We start from the raw sequence: 17,402 nt of genomic DNA, 5'->3' as shown, positions 1-17,402 counted from the left end.
AAAAATATTTGCATATATTACATTATTTTATTTTCGTAAATATATTTTTCTGTTTATAGTATACAAAAAGTGTACTCATTTCTTGGCTGATAGTACGGGTGTTATAATTTTAACATTGTTTGTTCAACCTTTTGATTTAAATTAAATTTATAATTTTGAATCCGATTAAGCCTGGTTCACAGGTTACAAAAATTATTAAAAATAATTTTGTTTTCTTGCATAAATTGTAAGTTTTTGCTACATTTAGCTTCGCTTAAGCTCATTTTACACTTCTAGAAAACTATAGAAAATAAATAATTGTTTTTTCCTTCAATTTAATTAATTTAAATACATGTTAAGGGTGTCTCACACTTGCTGAAAAATACCCATTTTGGAAAATTGCATATATTTTGAAATTTTATAGTTTTGCATTTCATATACTAATCTGCGCTCATACAGGGTGATACTATTAAGCCAATCTCACACTATTAAACGTGTAATATATAATATATTGTACATATTCTCTCATTTTCGCATCGATTTATAGGTTTAGACATTTGCAAATAATCTATCTAATCTCACATTCTCGCAACATGGCTGACCGATCAAAATATAACCGACAGAGGCTCACCGCAAAACTTGATATAACCAAGTTGGCTGATTCGGTTCCCACAACTCTTAATTCTCTAAACAAATATAAAATTCGTGAAATAATTTCACAACTCAAACATTCTTACGGACTTTTCCGCGATGCTCAAAATGTGCTGGAGACGATCCCCGAGGAACCTACCCCCTCTACTGATTCCTCTGTGGTTTTTGATAAATATTTGGATACAATTTCTCTATTGGAAGAAAGGTTAGAGGTCATTGAAAGTTCTAATGTGACTGCTACCCCCTCCCTCCAATTTGACCCTAATTCTTCTCTAACCTCACAGTCTATGGCTAGGCAACGAACAGTAAACCTCCCTCGTATTCAGTTAAAACCATTTAGTGGCTTAGTTACTGAATACAATTCATTCATTGAGACCTTTGATACAATAATAGGATCTGATACTACATTAAGTGATCTGGAAAAACTCATTTACCTCAAAAGTTTTCTAACTTCCGAGCCTTTGACGCTTCTCGAGCATATCCCACTCACAGGTGACAATTACAAAATAGCCCGGGATAACCTGACACAAAGGTACGCCAACTCTAAATCGCTTATCAAAACTCTCATCTCTCAAATTCTTGATGCGCCTCCTATTTCTGGAAACGCAAATCACTCACAATTAAGAAATTTTCATACGGTCATGTCAAATAATTTCAAGGCCCTATTGAACTTGAATAGGCCCCCTTCAGATCTCTTGCATTTACTTCTCATACATATCGCTACTCAGAAACTCGACGCACCTACCATTAGGGCTCTTGAGTTCCAATCCGGTGGTAGCCAAGCTACCCCTGATTTTGTCCATTTTCTAGGGGAAATCGAGACACGCGTTGTTCATCTTGAGAATATTCAATCTCAATCAAAACCAAAATCGACTACTACTTCCAGACACTCTTTACACCTAGCCTCAGACACTTCTACCAGTAACCTTTCGCCTCGCTTAGGTCCTAAGAAATGTTCCTATTGCAACGACTCTCACTCGATCTACTCTTGTCCTCAGTTCAAGCAGTTGAATTCTAAAGAACGTTTTAGTTTTGTCAAACAAAATAAATTTTGTATTAATTGTCTTGGGTCTCACATGCTCGATCAGTGTAAATCCAAATTCTCTTGCATAGTTTGTAAATCTCGTCATCACACGTTGCTCCATTTCGACAAAACGGGTCATAGTAACCCTTCCGCGGCTGTTGGCCAACACAACTCAAATAATCATAATAAAACCGCTATCTCAAATAACTCCCATACACAGGGTAATTCACAACAGGGGCCCTCACATGTTAGAGCTCCTGAAACGGAAGTTAATCTTCAAAATTCGACTCCACATTCAATGGCTCTATCTGCAGCCTCGCTTGATAATCATTTGGTGTTATTAAGCACACTCCAGGTCTATCTTGTCGCTCCTAGCGGCAAGAGGGTCTTCGCAAAGGCACTCTTAGACTCGGCCTCACAGGTTTCATTTATTAGTGCTGACCTCGTAAAGGAACTGTCACTCACCACTAGAGATGGAAAATTACGGATCAATGGAATTAACTCCACCTCATCCTCGTCTCAATCTATTGTAGATACAACAATTTTCGCTGTCGCTAACGACGTTCCTTTTGACATCTCGTGCTCTGTACTCCCAAAGATAACAAATCCGCTTCCTCAAATTTCTATTTCGGCGAGCAAACTAAACATACCCTCAGAGATACCATTAGGTGATCCGATGTTCCATGTAACATCCCCAATTGGTATCCTGCTCGGTGCAGACCTGTATAACGATATCATTCAACCTGAAATAATTCGTTTGGGAAAAGGTCTTCCCGTTCTTCAACGCACTCTACTCGGGTACACGATATCAGGGTCAGTTCCAGACTTTGCTCTTAAGTCGAAAAATACTAAAAAGGCTTTGGAATTTTATTCAAACTCTCTCGTTACTTGTTGTTCTCATAACACTCCTTCCGCCGTAAATGAGCCGGTAGTGTCCAACGAGGAACTATCCGATCATTTACAAAAATTCTGGGAGCTGGAAGAAGCCGCTCCTCAGAACACCGATCTCATTAATGATCACCCCGCTGAAATTAATTTTGTAAAACATGTTAATGTTCTCCCCAATGGACGATATGAGTCCACACTCAATCTCAAACTCCCTATCGAAGGTATAGACATGGGAAATTCGTTTCTCTCGGCAAAAAGACGTTTTCTCAGTCTCGAGAAACGTTTTCAACTCAACCCTGATTTATTGGAAAAATATCAGGACATTATATCGGAATATCTCAATAACGGACAAATAATTCAAGTGCCGTTAAAAATGCTAAATGACTCAGGTAAACCTAATTACTTTCTCCCTCACTTTCCCGTTTTCAAATCCAACTCTACTACTTCCACTCGTATAGTTTTCGATCCAAACAATAAATCGTCTACGGGAATCTCCCTCAGTGACGTCATAGACAAAGGTTATGTCGTCCAACATGAACTTTTTGACATTCTCGCTAAGTTTCGTCAGTTTAAATTCGCACTAGTAGGCGACATCAAGGCTATGTTCCTACAAATCGCCATTTGTCCCACTGAAACATTTCTGTTAAATTTTCTCTTTAGGGACAATATTCAGCAGCCTTTACGGTGCTATCAATTTCAAAGATTACCCTTCGGGCTCCCAAGTAGCCCATTTATCGCTCAAAGAGTTATCAAGCACATCGCTGACAACAACAAACATACCCACGAACTTGCTACTAGTGTTCTGCAAGAATCTATCTATATGGATGACCTGATCAGCGGTGCTGACAGTCTTCATGAATTAAGTTGTCTTTTCGAACAATTAACTTCTTTGCTAGAAACCCATGGTTTCCTCCTCCACAAGTGGAACTGCAGTTCTTCAGAATTTCTGTCTCAACACAATTTAAATCCCGTCTCTGAAGTCAGTCTTAACTTCACGGGATCTGATAAAGTCTTAGGCATATTCTGGGATTCAGAACGCGACCACTTTTCGTTTAAAACTCCTATCTTCAAATTGGCTAATGTTGTTACTAAACGTACTATTCTCTCCTACATTGCTACTTTGTATGACCCGCTAGGATGGTTATCCCCTGTCCTTGTGAACGCTAAGCTCTTGATACAGGAAATATGGTCCCAGAAATTGGACTGGGATCAACCCATTGACTCACCCATCATTATGAAAAATTGGCAAAACCTCTTATCGACATTCAAAACTATAGAAGAGGTCAAGGTACCTCGATGCTTACTTTTACAAAAGAAAGTTGTTGATGTTCAATTAATTATTTTCACCGACGCATCGGAAAAAATATACAGCACTTGTGTGTATCTCAAAGCGACATACTCAGACTTTTCTGTATCGTCGCGGCTTATCGCTTCTAAAAACAAAATTTCTCCGCTAAAAAATAAACTCACCATCCCCAAATTGGAACTTTGTGGAATAGTGTTGGGAGTCACTCTGGCTCATAGACTTTTTCACATCTTCAAGAAAAATTTGAGTATATCTTCATCTCATCTCTTTGCTGACTCTACAATTGCCTTGTCTTGGATACTTTCTAAAAAACACATTTGGAACATTTTTGTACAAAACAGAATTCAAAAGGTCAATTCCTTGTTGGAAACTTTTCCTTGTGATTTCCATTTCGTCAGAAGTCACGAAAACATCGCTGACCCCGCTTCCAGAGGGATAAATGTCTTTGATAATCCCCAGACCACCGAAGACTGGTTATGCGGACCTAGCTTTATTAGAGACAATCCCATCGATTTTTCTCTTCATCAAATTCCTCATTTTCAGGATGATCTTCCTGAATTAAGGAAGTTAGTTGTCTCAAACATAGCAACAAATCACGAACTCAACGACACCTTTGAAAATCTATTCGCTAAATCTTCTTCTTTTCGTAAAATTCAAAGAATTGTCGCTTATCTTTTTAGATTCATCAGTAATATTAAAAAGAAAATAAATAACTCTCCACGAGATACGGATATATTGACGCCACCCGAAATGGAGATCGCTGATCACGCGATCATCAGGTATATCCAAAGTATCTACTTTAAAAAAGAGATTCTTGAATTGAAAAATGCTAAACTCGTGACCAATAAAGCCATTCGTAAACTCAACCCCTTCCTACAACATAATGATGGGCTGATTCGTGTGGGAGGACGTCTCCGACACGCCCCCATATCGTATAATCAAAAACACCCCATTCTACTTCCTTCTAAATGTCGAGTTGTAGAACTAATCTTGACTCAAGCTCATCATAAGTTATTACATTCAGGCGCGCAAACAGTACTTTCGTATGTCAAAATGAAGTACTGGCCAATTGACGGATTAAGACAGATTAAACGCTTAATTCGTAAGTGTGTAAACTGTTTCCGATTCATGACACCCAATTCTGTTCAACAGATGGCAGATATGCATCCCGATCGTGTACTCCCCACTAGACCCTTCCAAGTCGTCTCAGTGGACTATGGGGGGTTCTTCTTAATTAAGTCCTCACATTTGAGGAAGGCACCGCTTTACAAAGCATACGTAGCCTATTTCATTTGCATGAGCACTAAATGTGTTCATATCGAACTCGTCACAGGATTAAGCGCAGAAGCCTATATTCTTACTCTGAAAAGGTTTATTGCCAGAAGATCCACGCCCAGTATTATTTGGAGCGACAATGCCACAAATTTCCATGGGGCAAAAAATGAAATGCGCGAATTCTATGATTTTTTCTTAAATCAAAATAATTCGGAACAGATTAAGGAATTCTGTACTCAAAACTCCATAACTTTCAAGATGGGTGTTCCCCGCAACCCCCATCAATTCGGCCTCCATGAGGTAGGAATAAAGAGTGTGAAGTATCACCTCTATCGAATTATAGGAAATTCCCACTTCACCTTTGAAGTGTTTAACACAGTATTATGCCAAATCGAGGCTATTCTAAATTCGAGACCCATCACTAGGATGTCGTCTGACGCCAATGACTTCGCTTTCCTATCTCCAGCTCACTTCTTAGTTCAAAGAAGTTTAACCGCGCCCCCTGAACCAAGTGTTTCAGAGATACCTGAAAATAGGTTGAATCTTTTTCAGCGTATTAGTAAAATTCAACAGCAATTTTGGAAATTGTGGAAAAAAGACTATCTTTGCCTCCTGCAGCAAAGAAATAAATGGACCGACCCTACTGACCCTGTCAAGATCGGGGATTTGGTTCTGTTGAAGGAGGATGGTACTCCTCCACTCTTATGGCCAACTGCCAGGGTAATAGATGTATTGCCTGGTAAGGATGGTCTAGTTCGTACTGTCAAGATTCACACTACTCACGGTGATTTTCTTCGTGGTATTACGAAAATCGCTGTGATTCCCCTGGAAGATTAAAATCTATCCCTAGGGGGAAAACTTATCGTTTTCCTCCATTTTATCGTTGTTACCCCTTGTGTATATAAACTCTAATTTCTTCAAACATTTCTTATCGTTGTGCACATCTTTGCCAATCCCCTCTCTTCGAGGTGATATAGGCCATCTCTCTCGCCTGTCGCCCCCGGCAATATGTACAATAAATATATTATACACGGCTCACTAAAATAATTAGTTACGCCCCTGTACTACTGATTACTTAAAATTCAAGTAGTATTTATGTAACCTTTCTGGAAACTCCAGGTTATTGTTGAGACTCGCATTTGAACCCCTCGCCGGGGCAGATCGTAAAAAGCTTCCTAACGAGAATCATCTCTAATCTATCGACGCTCCCGCTATTCGTAAAAAGGCCGCATTTTACCGGCTTTTTTTGCTATCGTTTTATACCGCTCAGATAATTCAATCTGCTCAGTATTATCGACGATGATTTATTTAGCGTATTAGTGAGTGCCTTACAAATGAACCAAATGGATTATGGAATTCAATCAGAGCTCTGATGTGACACGTCATCAAGGAATAAAACTGTAAGTACTCTACATGTATGTGAACATAACTTATTAGTCGTGATACTGTATGCATTTTGAACCATATACCTCTCGTAGCAAATATTCTTTGTGCCATTTATGCAGATAATACTTTAAATTACATATGAAAAATCGTTATCTACTCTTAACCAGCTTACCTATGGGAATATACTCTATAACCGTACAATAAGTATAGGTTACTATTGTTAAGGATACTTTACGTATTGCCTAAACAAGTCCATTCTTTCACGGTTTTTGCTCTAAATTTTAAAGAACTGCTTGGATTGACATGAAATTTGGCATACGCATAGCTTACGTGTCAAAGAAAAAAAGTGATATTGTGCCGACGTGTGCTTTTGCCCTGGGGGTGACTTTCACCCCCTCTTTAGGGTGAAAAAATATATGTCCAAAACAACTCCGGAAATGGGTAAACCGACTAATTTTAAGTAACTTTTGTTCTATAGAGCTTTTTCGCCAAGTCAACACTTTTCGAGTTATTTGCGAGTGAATATGTTCATTTTTCAACAAAATAACCACATTTTTAGACGGTTTTTCGCAAATAACTCAAAAAGTAAGTATTTTGTCGAAAAAATCGTTCTTAGGAAAAATATAGCCTATAAAAAAGTAAAAAAATGGTGTACGAGTTAGGTCTCTGGATCTCGTAGAACCAGAGTTATAGCCAATGAAATATAGATTCATATTCACCAAATTTCAAATAGAATATTTCGACGTGAAATATCCAAAAAATTAAGAACTTTTTGGGGAAAACCCATTTTAACTTTTTTAAAGTGTTTAAAAAAAACTTTATTTCTGTTTTTACGAAAAGTTTCTAGCATTAAATTTAAGCAAGTTACGCTCAAAATAAAGTTGGTCCCTTTTGTTTTTGCAAAAAAAAATCGGGAAGACCACCCCCTAATTAGCAACTTAAATGAAATTAATCGTTGCCGCTCCATAAATTATTTTACTTATATTGTGTTTATATGATCTGTAAGTTTCATCGATTCAAAGTGTTTATTTTTGAAAAAATTTGGGTTCAAAGTAAAATTTTTAAAAATTTAAATTTTGAAAAATATGCTTTTTTTCAAAATAACTTAAAAATTGTTGAGATACCAAAAGTCTCGAAATACAAAAAAAGTCAGATTTGCTTTTCTGAATATCATGTATTTTTTTGTTTTTCTGTTAGACAAAAATTTATCAAGATTTGGTGTTTCTAAATTTGCATACATTCGTGATCAGTGACTCGTTCAACCCCTTTTAACTACAGCCGTTTCAATAATAAGAACTTTGAACCGATGAAACTTACAGATCATATAAACAATATATACACGAATCAAGAAACTTGTGAAGTCGTTACGATTAAGTTCATTTAAGATACTAATTAGGGGGTGATTTTCTCGATTTTTTTACCAAAACCAAAAGGGACTAACTTTATTTTGAGCGTAACTTGTTTAATTTTGATACTAGATTTTTTTTTTACAAAACAAAAATGAAGCTTTTTTTAAACACTTTAAATAAGTTTAAATGAGTTTTCCCCGAAATGTGCTTCATTTTTGGTTATTTCACGTTAAAGTATTCCACATGGAATTTGACGAATATGAACCTATATTTCATTAGCTATAACTCTGCTTCTACTAAATAAAAAAACGTGATATATTCACTATTTTTTTAAATTTTTTATAGGCTATATTTTTGCTAAGAATGCTTTTTCGACAAAATACTTACAATTTGAATTATTTGCGAGAAACCGTCTAAAAGCGTGGTTATTTTGTTAAAAAAATGAACATATTTACTGCCAAATAACTCGAAAAGTATTGACTTAGTGAAAGAACTCTATAGAACAAAAGTTACTTTAAATTAGCCAGTTTACCCATTTCCTGACTTTGTTTGGACGAATATTTTTTAACTCCCAAGAGGGGGTGAAAACCACCCCCAGGGCAAAAGCACATATCGGCACAATATCACTTTTTTTCTTTGACTTGTTAGCTGTGTGTATGCCAAATTTCATGTCAATCCAAGCGGTTCTTTAAAATTTAAAGGTTTTGCAATATTTTACCGTTAATGAATGGACTAATAGTTCATATCATTAGGTACAATCCGTAAAAGTTTCAAGTTTTTACATTGCAAAAAACAAGAGAATTTAAGCATTTTCCATTAAAATCGTTTTTTTATTTAAACAATTAATAAACATAAAAAAATTTTTTTATTGACTATTCGTGTATTGTTCCCGCGAATGCCTATGTCTGCAAATTTTCATTCATTTGCATTGGAGAAAAGACAGTCAAATTAACGTCCAAAGATTTGACGCAAACTATTGAACTAAATAAAAACGTTTAATAAATTAAAATAAATTAAAAAGAAATAAAAATTTTTTGGACACCTTGTATTATGATAATGTTTATACCATTGAATAGAGAATTGAATAATCTTTCAAATCAGCTATCAAACGACCCCTATTTTCATTTAAAAAATCGATTACATCATCATGCCCAGATGGATGACGTCATTAGTATGATATATATATGCCAAATAAAAGTCGACCTGTTTCGGGATTTATTTCCAAAATCTTCCATTCACCAAAAAATGAATTTATTCCAACCTTGTGCTCACTATACAGGATGTTTGGTAAAGAATGGGCCATAGCTTACCCTTAGATTCCTACGCTTAAAATAGGTCGACTTAAGCTAACTTACCTTAGTACGAAAGTTGATAATAACCCAAAATACAGGGTGTTAATGATAAACTTTTATTTTATTTATTCTTGAATATTTCCTGACAGGCATGGAATAACAACACGAAGTTTGGTAAGCGAGGGTTTTTTGGGACTAGAAATCTAAATTCGCCACCAAAAATGATGTATTACCCAGAGGTCATCACATACGTATTTCAGCGCTCATTTAATACGTTCAATTTTTTTTATCCCCCACTCTACATACTTTTTGAATCACAACTTTTATTATCTTAATATTTTTACTAAAAAAAGATATACTACATTAATCTCGGTAAACTCAACTGTTTTCGAGATACACGCATTTTAAGTTTGCGATACAACATAATTTTTTGCATATCATTGTAGTTACACCCGAAAAATAACTTAAAACCATAATAATTGTGCCAGTTCTCATATTAATTTATGTCATTGCGCAAATTTCTTCAAATGGAATTTGCGATAAATTTTTGGAAATTTTTATGGTTTAAGTTACTTTTCGGGTGTAATTACAATGATATCACGCAAAAAATTATGTTGCCTTGCAGATTTAAAATGAATGTAGAGATGAATGTAGTATACATTTTTTAAGGAAAAATATTAAGAGAATAAAAGTTTTGATTCAAAAAGTACGTAGAGTGGGTAATTAAAAAATTACCTATTAAATAAGCGCTGAAAGGCGTATGTGGCGCCCTCTGGGTAATACATAATTTTTGGTGGCGAATTTAGATTTCTCGTCCCAAAAAACACCCGGTTACCAAATTTTGTGTTATTATCCCATGTCTTTTAGGAAATATTCAAGAATAAATAAAATAAAAGTTTAACTTTGACACCCTGTATTTCGGTTATTATCAACTTTCGTACTAAGGTAACTTAGCTTAAATCGACCTATTTTAACCTCAGGAATCTGAGGTTAAGCTATGTCCCATTCTTTGCCATACACCCTGTATATGCAATCTCTTATAAAAATATGAAATTTTTGTAAAGTACGCCAGATATGCAGAAAATGCAGTTTGCATAGATTCCAATCTCTATTTATAACTACATTCAAGTCTTCTTGAAAAATTATACCTATTGCTTGAAAGTTATATTATATTTTCCGCTGAATTATAAACATTGTCCAATATCCAGGCACTAACATTTGTTATGAAATCTTGTGCAACTTACCACTGATTGAGTATTGCAGTCTTGTCCGGTCATCGTAAGGTCCAATCGGAAGAGATCGCTGTTGGCGACGTCCACGTTGCAAGTCTCAGACCTACCCAGAGCATAAATCCTGCCGTTGAAAGGCTTATTAGTTCTTACTTGGACGGCGATCTTGGTGTCTTTGCAGTTAACCGAGACTGAAAGTTAAAATGGATGATTTTATGAGTGTCAGAAAGGCAGACCAGGGACGAACTCATACCAAATCAGATTTAGTACAGTGTTTCTTGTTTTACGCTTCTATGGTATGATTATCTGTTACAAAATACATTTGATAATTTTGGCTTTCTAATACACCCACTAGTACGAAAAAACGGGCACCCTTATAATTGCTAACGAAATTGCCCTGATCTTTTTTGGTTCTTTTTACAAACAATGGTAAACAATGAACACAGTTTAGCATAAATGCGTAAGATAGTACTTAAGGCGATACAGTAGCGATCAACAGGTAGCAACAAACGCGGTCCAAGATTGCGAAAGTTCTACGAACTTTCAAAAGTGAGGCAACAGTGCGTCGGTAATTCGACACTGACAGTGACGTTTATACTATCAAAAACAATAATTTTTATACACATAGGCGCGAAATGTTGCCAAGACAGTGACGTTCGATTTCTTGTTATAAAAAAATCGATTTTTAGTAGTTCCAAGAGTACACAAAATCTAGGCATGGGATAAAAAGTTTATTTGAAGAAAGTGTATTTTTTGTCTTTCTTAATGGCGGCACAGGCTCCTTTTTTCAATATTTTATTTAATTATAGAATAATTTCCACATACTAACACATTTCTGAAATTGGGATCTGTACCGCCATTCTTTATTATACTACGAATATATGTGCCAAATGTCTCGACAAAATATTCAAAATTAGAGCCGTAGTAATCTTGGAACGAGTTTGTTGCTACCTGTTGATCGCTACCGTTTCCTCTTAACGAGATTTTTTTAAATTGAAATTTTCCAGAGATTGTTAGAAAATTTCAACCATATTGAAGTTACAATCTTACCCTTATTTCAGTGTTACAAAGAAGCTGGGCACTTCCAATTGATTTTATTATGAGATTTCTGTTTCCTAATGAGAAAAGTATTTAATTATTATCGTGTTTATGTCCATCCTTGTCAATTTCAAGATGTCTTTGAGTGCAAAATTGTTCCAACGATTGTTTGGTTTTATTCAGGATAGAAGAAGTCAAGCTTACGTAGCTACAGATCCGGTGTTTGACGTAGTACAGTGCAATATGTATTTGCTCGTGCAAAAAAAGAAGAAGCTGCACAAGGGGTGTCAAAAAACTAATAAATAGTAACAATATTGTAACATTTTACAACCTTGTACCTGTCCCTTCAAAGCTAGTATTTATCCATATACCCGCCAACTATTTTAGCTACAACCAAGTAGCATCGAAACTATAAGTTGCCCAAAATACCTGTCTGTCTGTCCAACTAATGTCTGTGACCTTATCAACTAGACAGTAAGTGATAGTGCCAAGTAGTAAAATAATATCAGCTGTATCAACTGTAAGTACAACGATAATCCTATTTACATCTTATTCATTTACCTCTCGTCGAGTTCGTCTTGTTGCCATTACGTCGAAACGGTTTGCTGTTCTATCAAAAACTCTAGGCGGAATAAACTGTTTCACAAACTCATAATTTAAACTTATAATATTAATCTGATATCTCTTATTCATTCTTCGATTAATTTAACTCTTCAATATACCTATTTTTTGTTATTTTATAAACATTGTGTTTTTAATTACGTACCATCATCTCCTTATCCCTCGAAAAGATTACTCCTTGCAGGTGTTGGATTTCCAGCTGGTCCTTCGACAAGTAAAAAGAAGAAGAAGTTCCCAAAATCTGTGTGCGAGAATCGACCAGAGAACCAACCGAGTTCGCTACGGCGAGCTCCTTAATCGGACAGTAATGGCCTTACAAGAAACCAAGCAGCTAGGAAATACGAGTAAGATAGTGAAAGTTGGAAAAAGTATTCTTTTTAAAAGCGGCGGGCCAAATACATACTTAGGGATGAGTTTTATGGTATCAGAGAGAATATGCCGAGTAGTAAGTGACCTTCAAGCAATATTAGAAAGACTGTGATATTTAAGCTTGCGCGGGAAATATAGAAAAATCATCATAATTAACGCATATGATCCTATAGAAGAGAATGACATGAAAATAAAAAATCAAAAAGTAAGAGACCAAGTTCTCATTGAAACGAAACAACATAGATCCGTGACTGATTGTAGAATAATTCTTAAACAACTAGGAAAAGGAAAATAACGGAAAAAATACCAAGTAGACCACCACTAAGATAAAGAGGTAGTAAAAAGAACAGAAAAAGAAATTACAAAGGAGATTGCAAATAATCGCTATGGGGAATTTAGAGAAAAAATGGGAACAAATACAAACCCCATGATACAAGTGAAAAACCTTAGCATTGGGAAAGAAGAAAAATAAAAGAGAGAACACTGGTTTGGAGAGGACCAAAAGAATCGTAACCCAGAGCATCAACGCAAAAATGAAAAATATTAGAACTAACAGGTTAAAAAAAGTAAAGAACATTATAAAACCAAAAGAAGATAAACTAAACGATTATGCAGGTAAAAGAAGAGAAAATTACTTAGAAAACAACTATTAATAAGACAATAACTACGTCATATAAGAAGTTAGAAATTTTTAGTAAGGAGTAAAAAAGGCACGAGTGACACAAAATAAAAGTACACTGTTTTGCAGACATAAGTGTGTATAAGAAAGTAAACGGGAGAAGAGGTGGCTATCACCTTATCTAAGACAGTTGTTATCGTTGTAAAATAGGATATAAAAAATACAGAAAACCGATCTTTCCTTTTTTCGGTTTCGAATTTACGAGACTAAATATTAAACTTATAATGTAGTTTAATATTGACACATAAGTAACAAATTGTAATATTATTATAATAACCATGTTTCACTAATTGACAAATTCTTTAATATATTTACTTTTGATTGAGACTGGCTGAATGACTATAGCCCAAGCCAAAAAAATATTTACACATTTAAAAGATTTATTTACATTGATTTATTTCACATCATTGTTTTATCGTCCGGTCCTGTGTAGTACTACAGTATTATTCCGTAATCTAGTTAGTTGATCTGGCGATGTTTTTATACGCAATTTATTGACAATAGCAAACGTAACGATCAAACAACCTTTAACGACGAACGACGGACTCAGTTCTCTATTTTTCGATACCGCCAACTGTCTCTGCCCCAGCTCAAAGTCGTTTAGCTTTTGCCGTTCGGCATCTTTAACATCTTAAATACCACTTTACGAAGGTGGATGGAAATCATGAATCCATTGACATTGAATCCGAGAGAAGGAAGTCGTAAAGTAGGCTCTGCTGGCCAACGATTCACCTGGCGAGATTATTTAAACAAAAAATATTTGTATAGTATACATCAACAGGTATTTTAATAGAAACGTTTATATGCGATGAAGCAAATAAAATGATGGCGAGTTTTTGTTAGGAGGAAACAGAAATTGTTGAAAAAAAGTGAAAGACGAGTTCAGTGGAATTTGTAGCCAAGCCATTATTTGTAAATTCCAATATTTATATTAAAAAATATCAGTGTAGGTATATTCACATTTTTTTTCCTCCACAATCATAATTGCAAAAATTAGCTACTATATACATGAAATATATTCAATAATACGATATTTCCAAGCTGTTATTTAATGTCGAATCGGATGTAATTTTCAAACAGGCTTTTCAAGATAAAGACTAGAGTGAAAATCAATGCGATACTTAGTATCTACAGTCCAATTTTCATTATTTTCCACTAAATAAACCTAAATTAAAATATCGCTTGGGTGCTGCTATATAATTTCCCTGTAGAACTATTCATTCCTCTGTCATCGGTGGTTTTTGTTTGCAAATATAGTAAACAGTCCCTCAAAGAAAATGCCGAAAATATGCCGATAGTTAGGTAAATGACAGATCCGTGTGAAAATATTTCCAAAGAAATCTCTGACCGCTCAAGGAATATCTCTCGATCTAATTTCATTTTTCCGCTGTACAAGATGTAGTGGAGGTCGACTAGTATGTTTTCGGAGACCCCTGTCAAAGGGTAATATATTTTTAATAACTTTCGAATTTTACATTTTTATCTTTTGTTTCCTTCGCCTATTTTTACTTTGTTTGTTTTCTTATCTACTTAGGGCCCAAGTAAAATCTAATCTTGGTCCAGAGTACGGAATATTATGTAGAGCTAATATCTATATAATTTTCGATTTAGATAAGTACTTACCATCGTAACAGGTTCCAGTTTTATCACAGTTAACGTCAGTTCTCGTCAAGTTGTTAAGGGTAGAATCTTCTGTTGTTTCGAAAACTACCGGTAAGGTACCGTCCGATGCTCCTCCCGTGGTAGCTGCTGCTTCTGAAAAAAAAAACCATATTTGCTCAGTTGCACGATGCCGGTAAAAGGTGATTTTACAATTTATGTTTTCGTGAATCACTGAATACACTTTTAAATCATAAATTATTACTACAAAAATTTGAAATAAGAACCAATAATGTAAATGATTGAATTTGCGATGTACATCAGTATACAGGGTGTAACAAATACAGGTCATAAATTAAATCACATATTCTGGGACCAAAAATAGTTCGATTGAACCTAACTTACCTTAGTACAAATGTGCACATAAAAAAAAGTTATAGCCCCTTGAAGTTACAAAATAAAAATCGATTTTTGCCAATATATTGAAAACTATCAGAGATTTTTTATTGAAAATAGACATGTGGCATTCTTATGACAGGAACATCTTAAAAGAAAATTAAAGTGAAATTTGTGCACACCATAAACATTTTATGGGGGTTGTGTTCCCTTAAACCCCCCAAATATTTGTGTACGTTCCAATTAAATTATTATTGTGGTACCATTAGTTAAACAAAATGTCTGTAAAACTTTTTTGTCTCTTTGTAATTTTTCGATAACTCAGTTTTTATCGAGATATTTTGAACATTTGTAAAATCCAACACAAATTTTTACATGGTAAGCAAGATTATAGAGACCTGGTAATAATAATGAAAATTTATTGTGAATTTACATTTTTTAAGTACCTATATTTTGAAACGTAATAATATATCGATAAAAAATCTTTCATCTAAAAAGTATTAAGAGGCAAAAAAGTTTTAAAAACATTGTGTTTAACTAATGGTACCGCAGTAATAATTTAATTAGAACGTACACAAAAGTTTGGGGGGGGGGGGGAACAAAACCTCCATAAAATTTTTAGGGGGTGTACAAATTTCAATGTTATTATTTTTTGAGACGTCCCTACCATAAGAATACCACATGTCAATTTTCAATAAAAAATCTCTAATAATTTTCGATATATTGGAAAAATCGATTTTCATGTTGTAACTTCAAAGGGCTGTAACATTTTTATGTGCACATTAAATTTTTGGTTCCAGAATATGTGATTTAATTTATGACCTGCACTTTTGTTACTTGATCAGTGGAAAAGTGTTGAAAGAATTACCTCGCAAATGCATAAAACTTATAACGTTTATATTCAATGCCATATTAAACTTAGGTTACTTTCCTGATAAATGCAAAGTGTCTCAGATAATAACCATTCTAAAACCAGGGAAACCTCAAGAAGAAACTACATCGTACAGGGCAATTAATTACATTGCCAATCACGTCTAAAGTTTTCGAAAAACTATTATGTAGTAAAAAAACTCGAACCCTGGATCAAAAATCTAATTCCAGACCACCAGTTTGGGTTTCGGCCCCATCACTCAACAATCCAACAAGTTCACAGAGTGGTAAAACATTATAAATGCTGATTTTGAGAATAAAAGGTACTGTTCAGCGGCATTTCTTGACGTTAGACAGGCATTTGACAAGGTATGTCATGAAGGCCTCACATACAAGCTAAAAAGGACATTACCGCACAGCTTTTACATTCTTCTTGAGTCATATTTGACAGGTAGGTGTTATTTTATTAAATACCAAGATGCAATTTCCAAACTCTATTCTATCAAAGCTGGCGTACCACAGGATAGCGTGCTGGGACCTACCTTGTATCTCTTGTTTACCGCAGATGTACCTCCAACTCTTCAGGAACCACTATAGGAGAGACCACCTACAGAAGAAACGATGCTAGGAACATTTGCCGACGATACTGCAATCCTAGCCTCACACACTGACCCTATTTATGCCTCGCATCTCCTTCAAGCCTATCTAGACAGAATACAAGATTGGTTTTTGGAATGGAAAATTAAAGTCAATGAAGGAAAATCTATTCATGTTACATTTACAACACGAAGAGGAACTTGTCCTCCTGTAACTGTAAAGAATCACCAATTACCATCAGCCAACGAGGTAAAATATCTTGGTATTCATTCGGACATGAGTCTCATACGGAGGAAACATATCTGGACCAAGAGAAAGCAACTAGGTCTCCAATTCAGAAATATGTATTGGTTAATGGGCCGTTCATCAATATCTCTGGATAATAAATTGCTGCTTTATAAGGCAATACTTATGCCAATGTGGACATATGGGTTGGAACTATGGGGAACAGCCAGTCACTCCAACATCGAAATCATCCAACGCTTCCAATCAAAAATCCTCAGAGCCATCACTAATGCACCTTGGTACATCAACAACATAATTATTCATCGAGACCTTAAAATGGATATGGTACAAGACGTCATCACAAAACGTAGCGCTGCATACATTGCCAAGTTGGAGGATCATGAAAACCAGTTTGCACTTAACCTCTTAGACAATTCCCAAGAACAGCGTAGGTTAAAGAGGTTTAAACCACTGGACTTACCATTTAGAGTAAACTTTTAAACTAATTAGTTAGTAGTTATAAAATGTAATTATTTTCTACACAACTTTATAAAAATTGTACTTTGATTTTACCAGTGGGTAAAATCTTTCTTGTCCTTCAATCAATGTCAATACTTTTGTTTATTGTT

General features: G+C 35.0%; 1 protein-coding gene across 2 annotated transcripts in view; it reads right to left on the bottom strand.

Annotated features, from left to right (window-relative positions):
• Window positions 1-17,402, bottom strand: part of LOC114334605 (uncharacterized) — a 348,910-nt gene that overhangs the window by 19,488 nt on the left and 312,020 nt on the right. For both annotated transcript variants that reach the window (XM_050654383.1, XM_050654377.1), the window contains exons 7-8: window positions 14,710-14,841; window positions 10,395-10,570 (exon numbers count right to left, since the gene is read on the bottom strand). In XM_050654383.1, coding sequence (XP_050510340.1) covers window positions 10,395-10,570; window positions 14,710-14,841 — 308 coding nt within the window. The remainder of the gene's footprint in view (window positions 1-10,394; window positions 10,571-14,709; window positions 14,842-17,402) is intronic.

Source organism: Diabrotica virgifera, chromosome 1, assembly GCF_917563875.1.
Source record: "Diabrotica virgifera virgifera chromosome 1, PGI_DIABVI_V3a".
Taxonomy (NCBI): domain Eukaryota; kingdom Metazoa; phylum Arthropoda; class Insecta; order Coleoptera; family Chrysomelidae; genus Diabrotica; species Diabrotica virgifera.
This window is presented reverse-complemented; position numbering and strand designations above follow the sequence as displayed.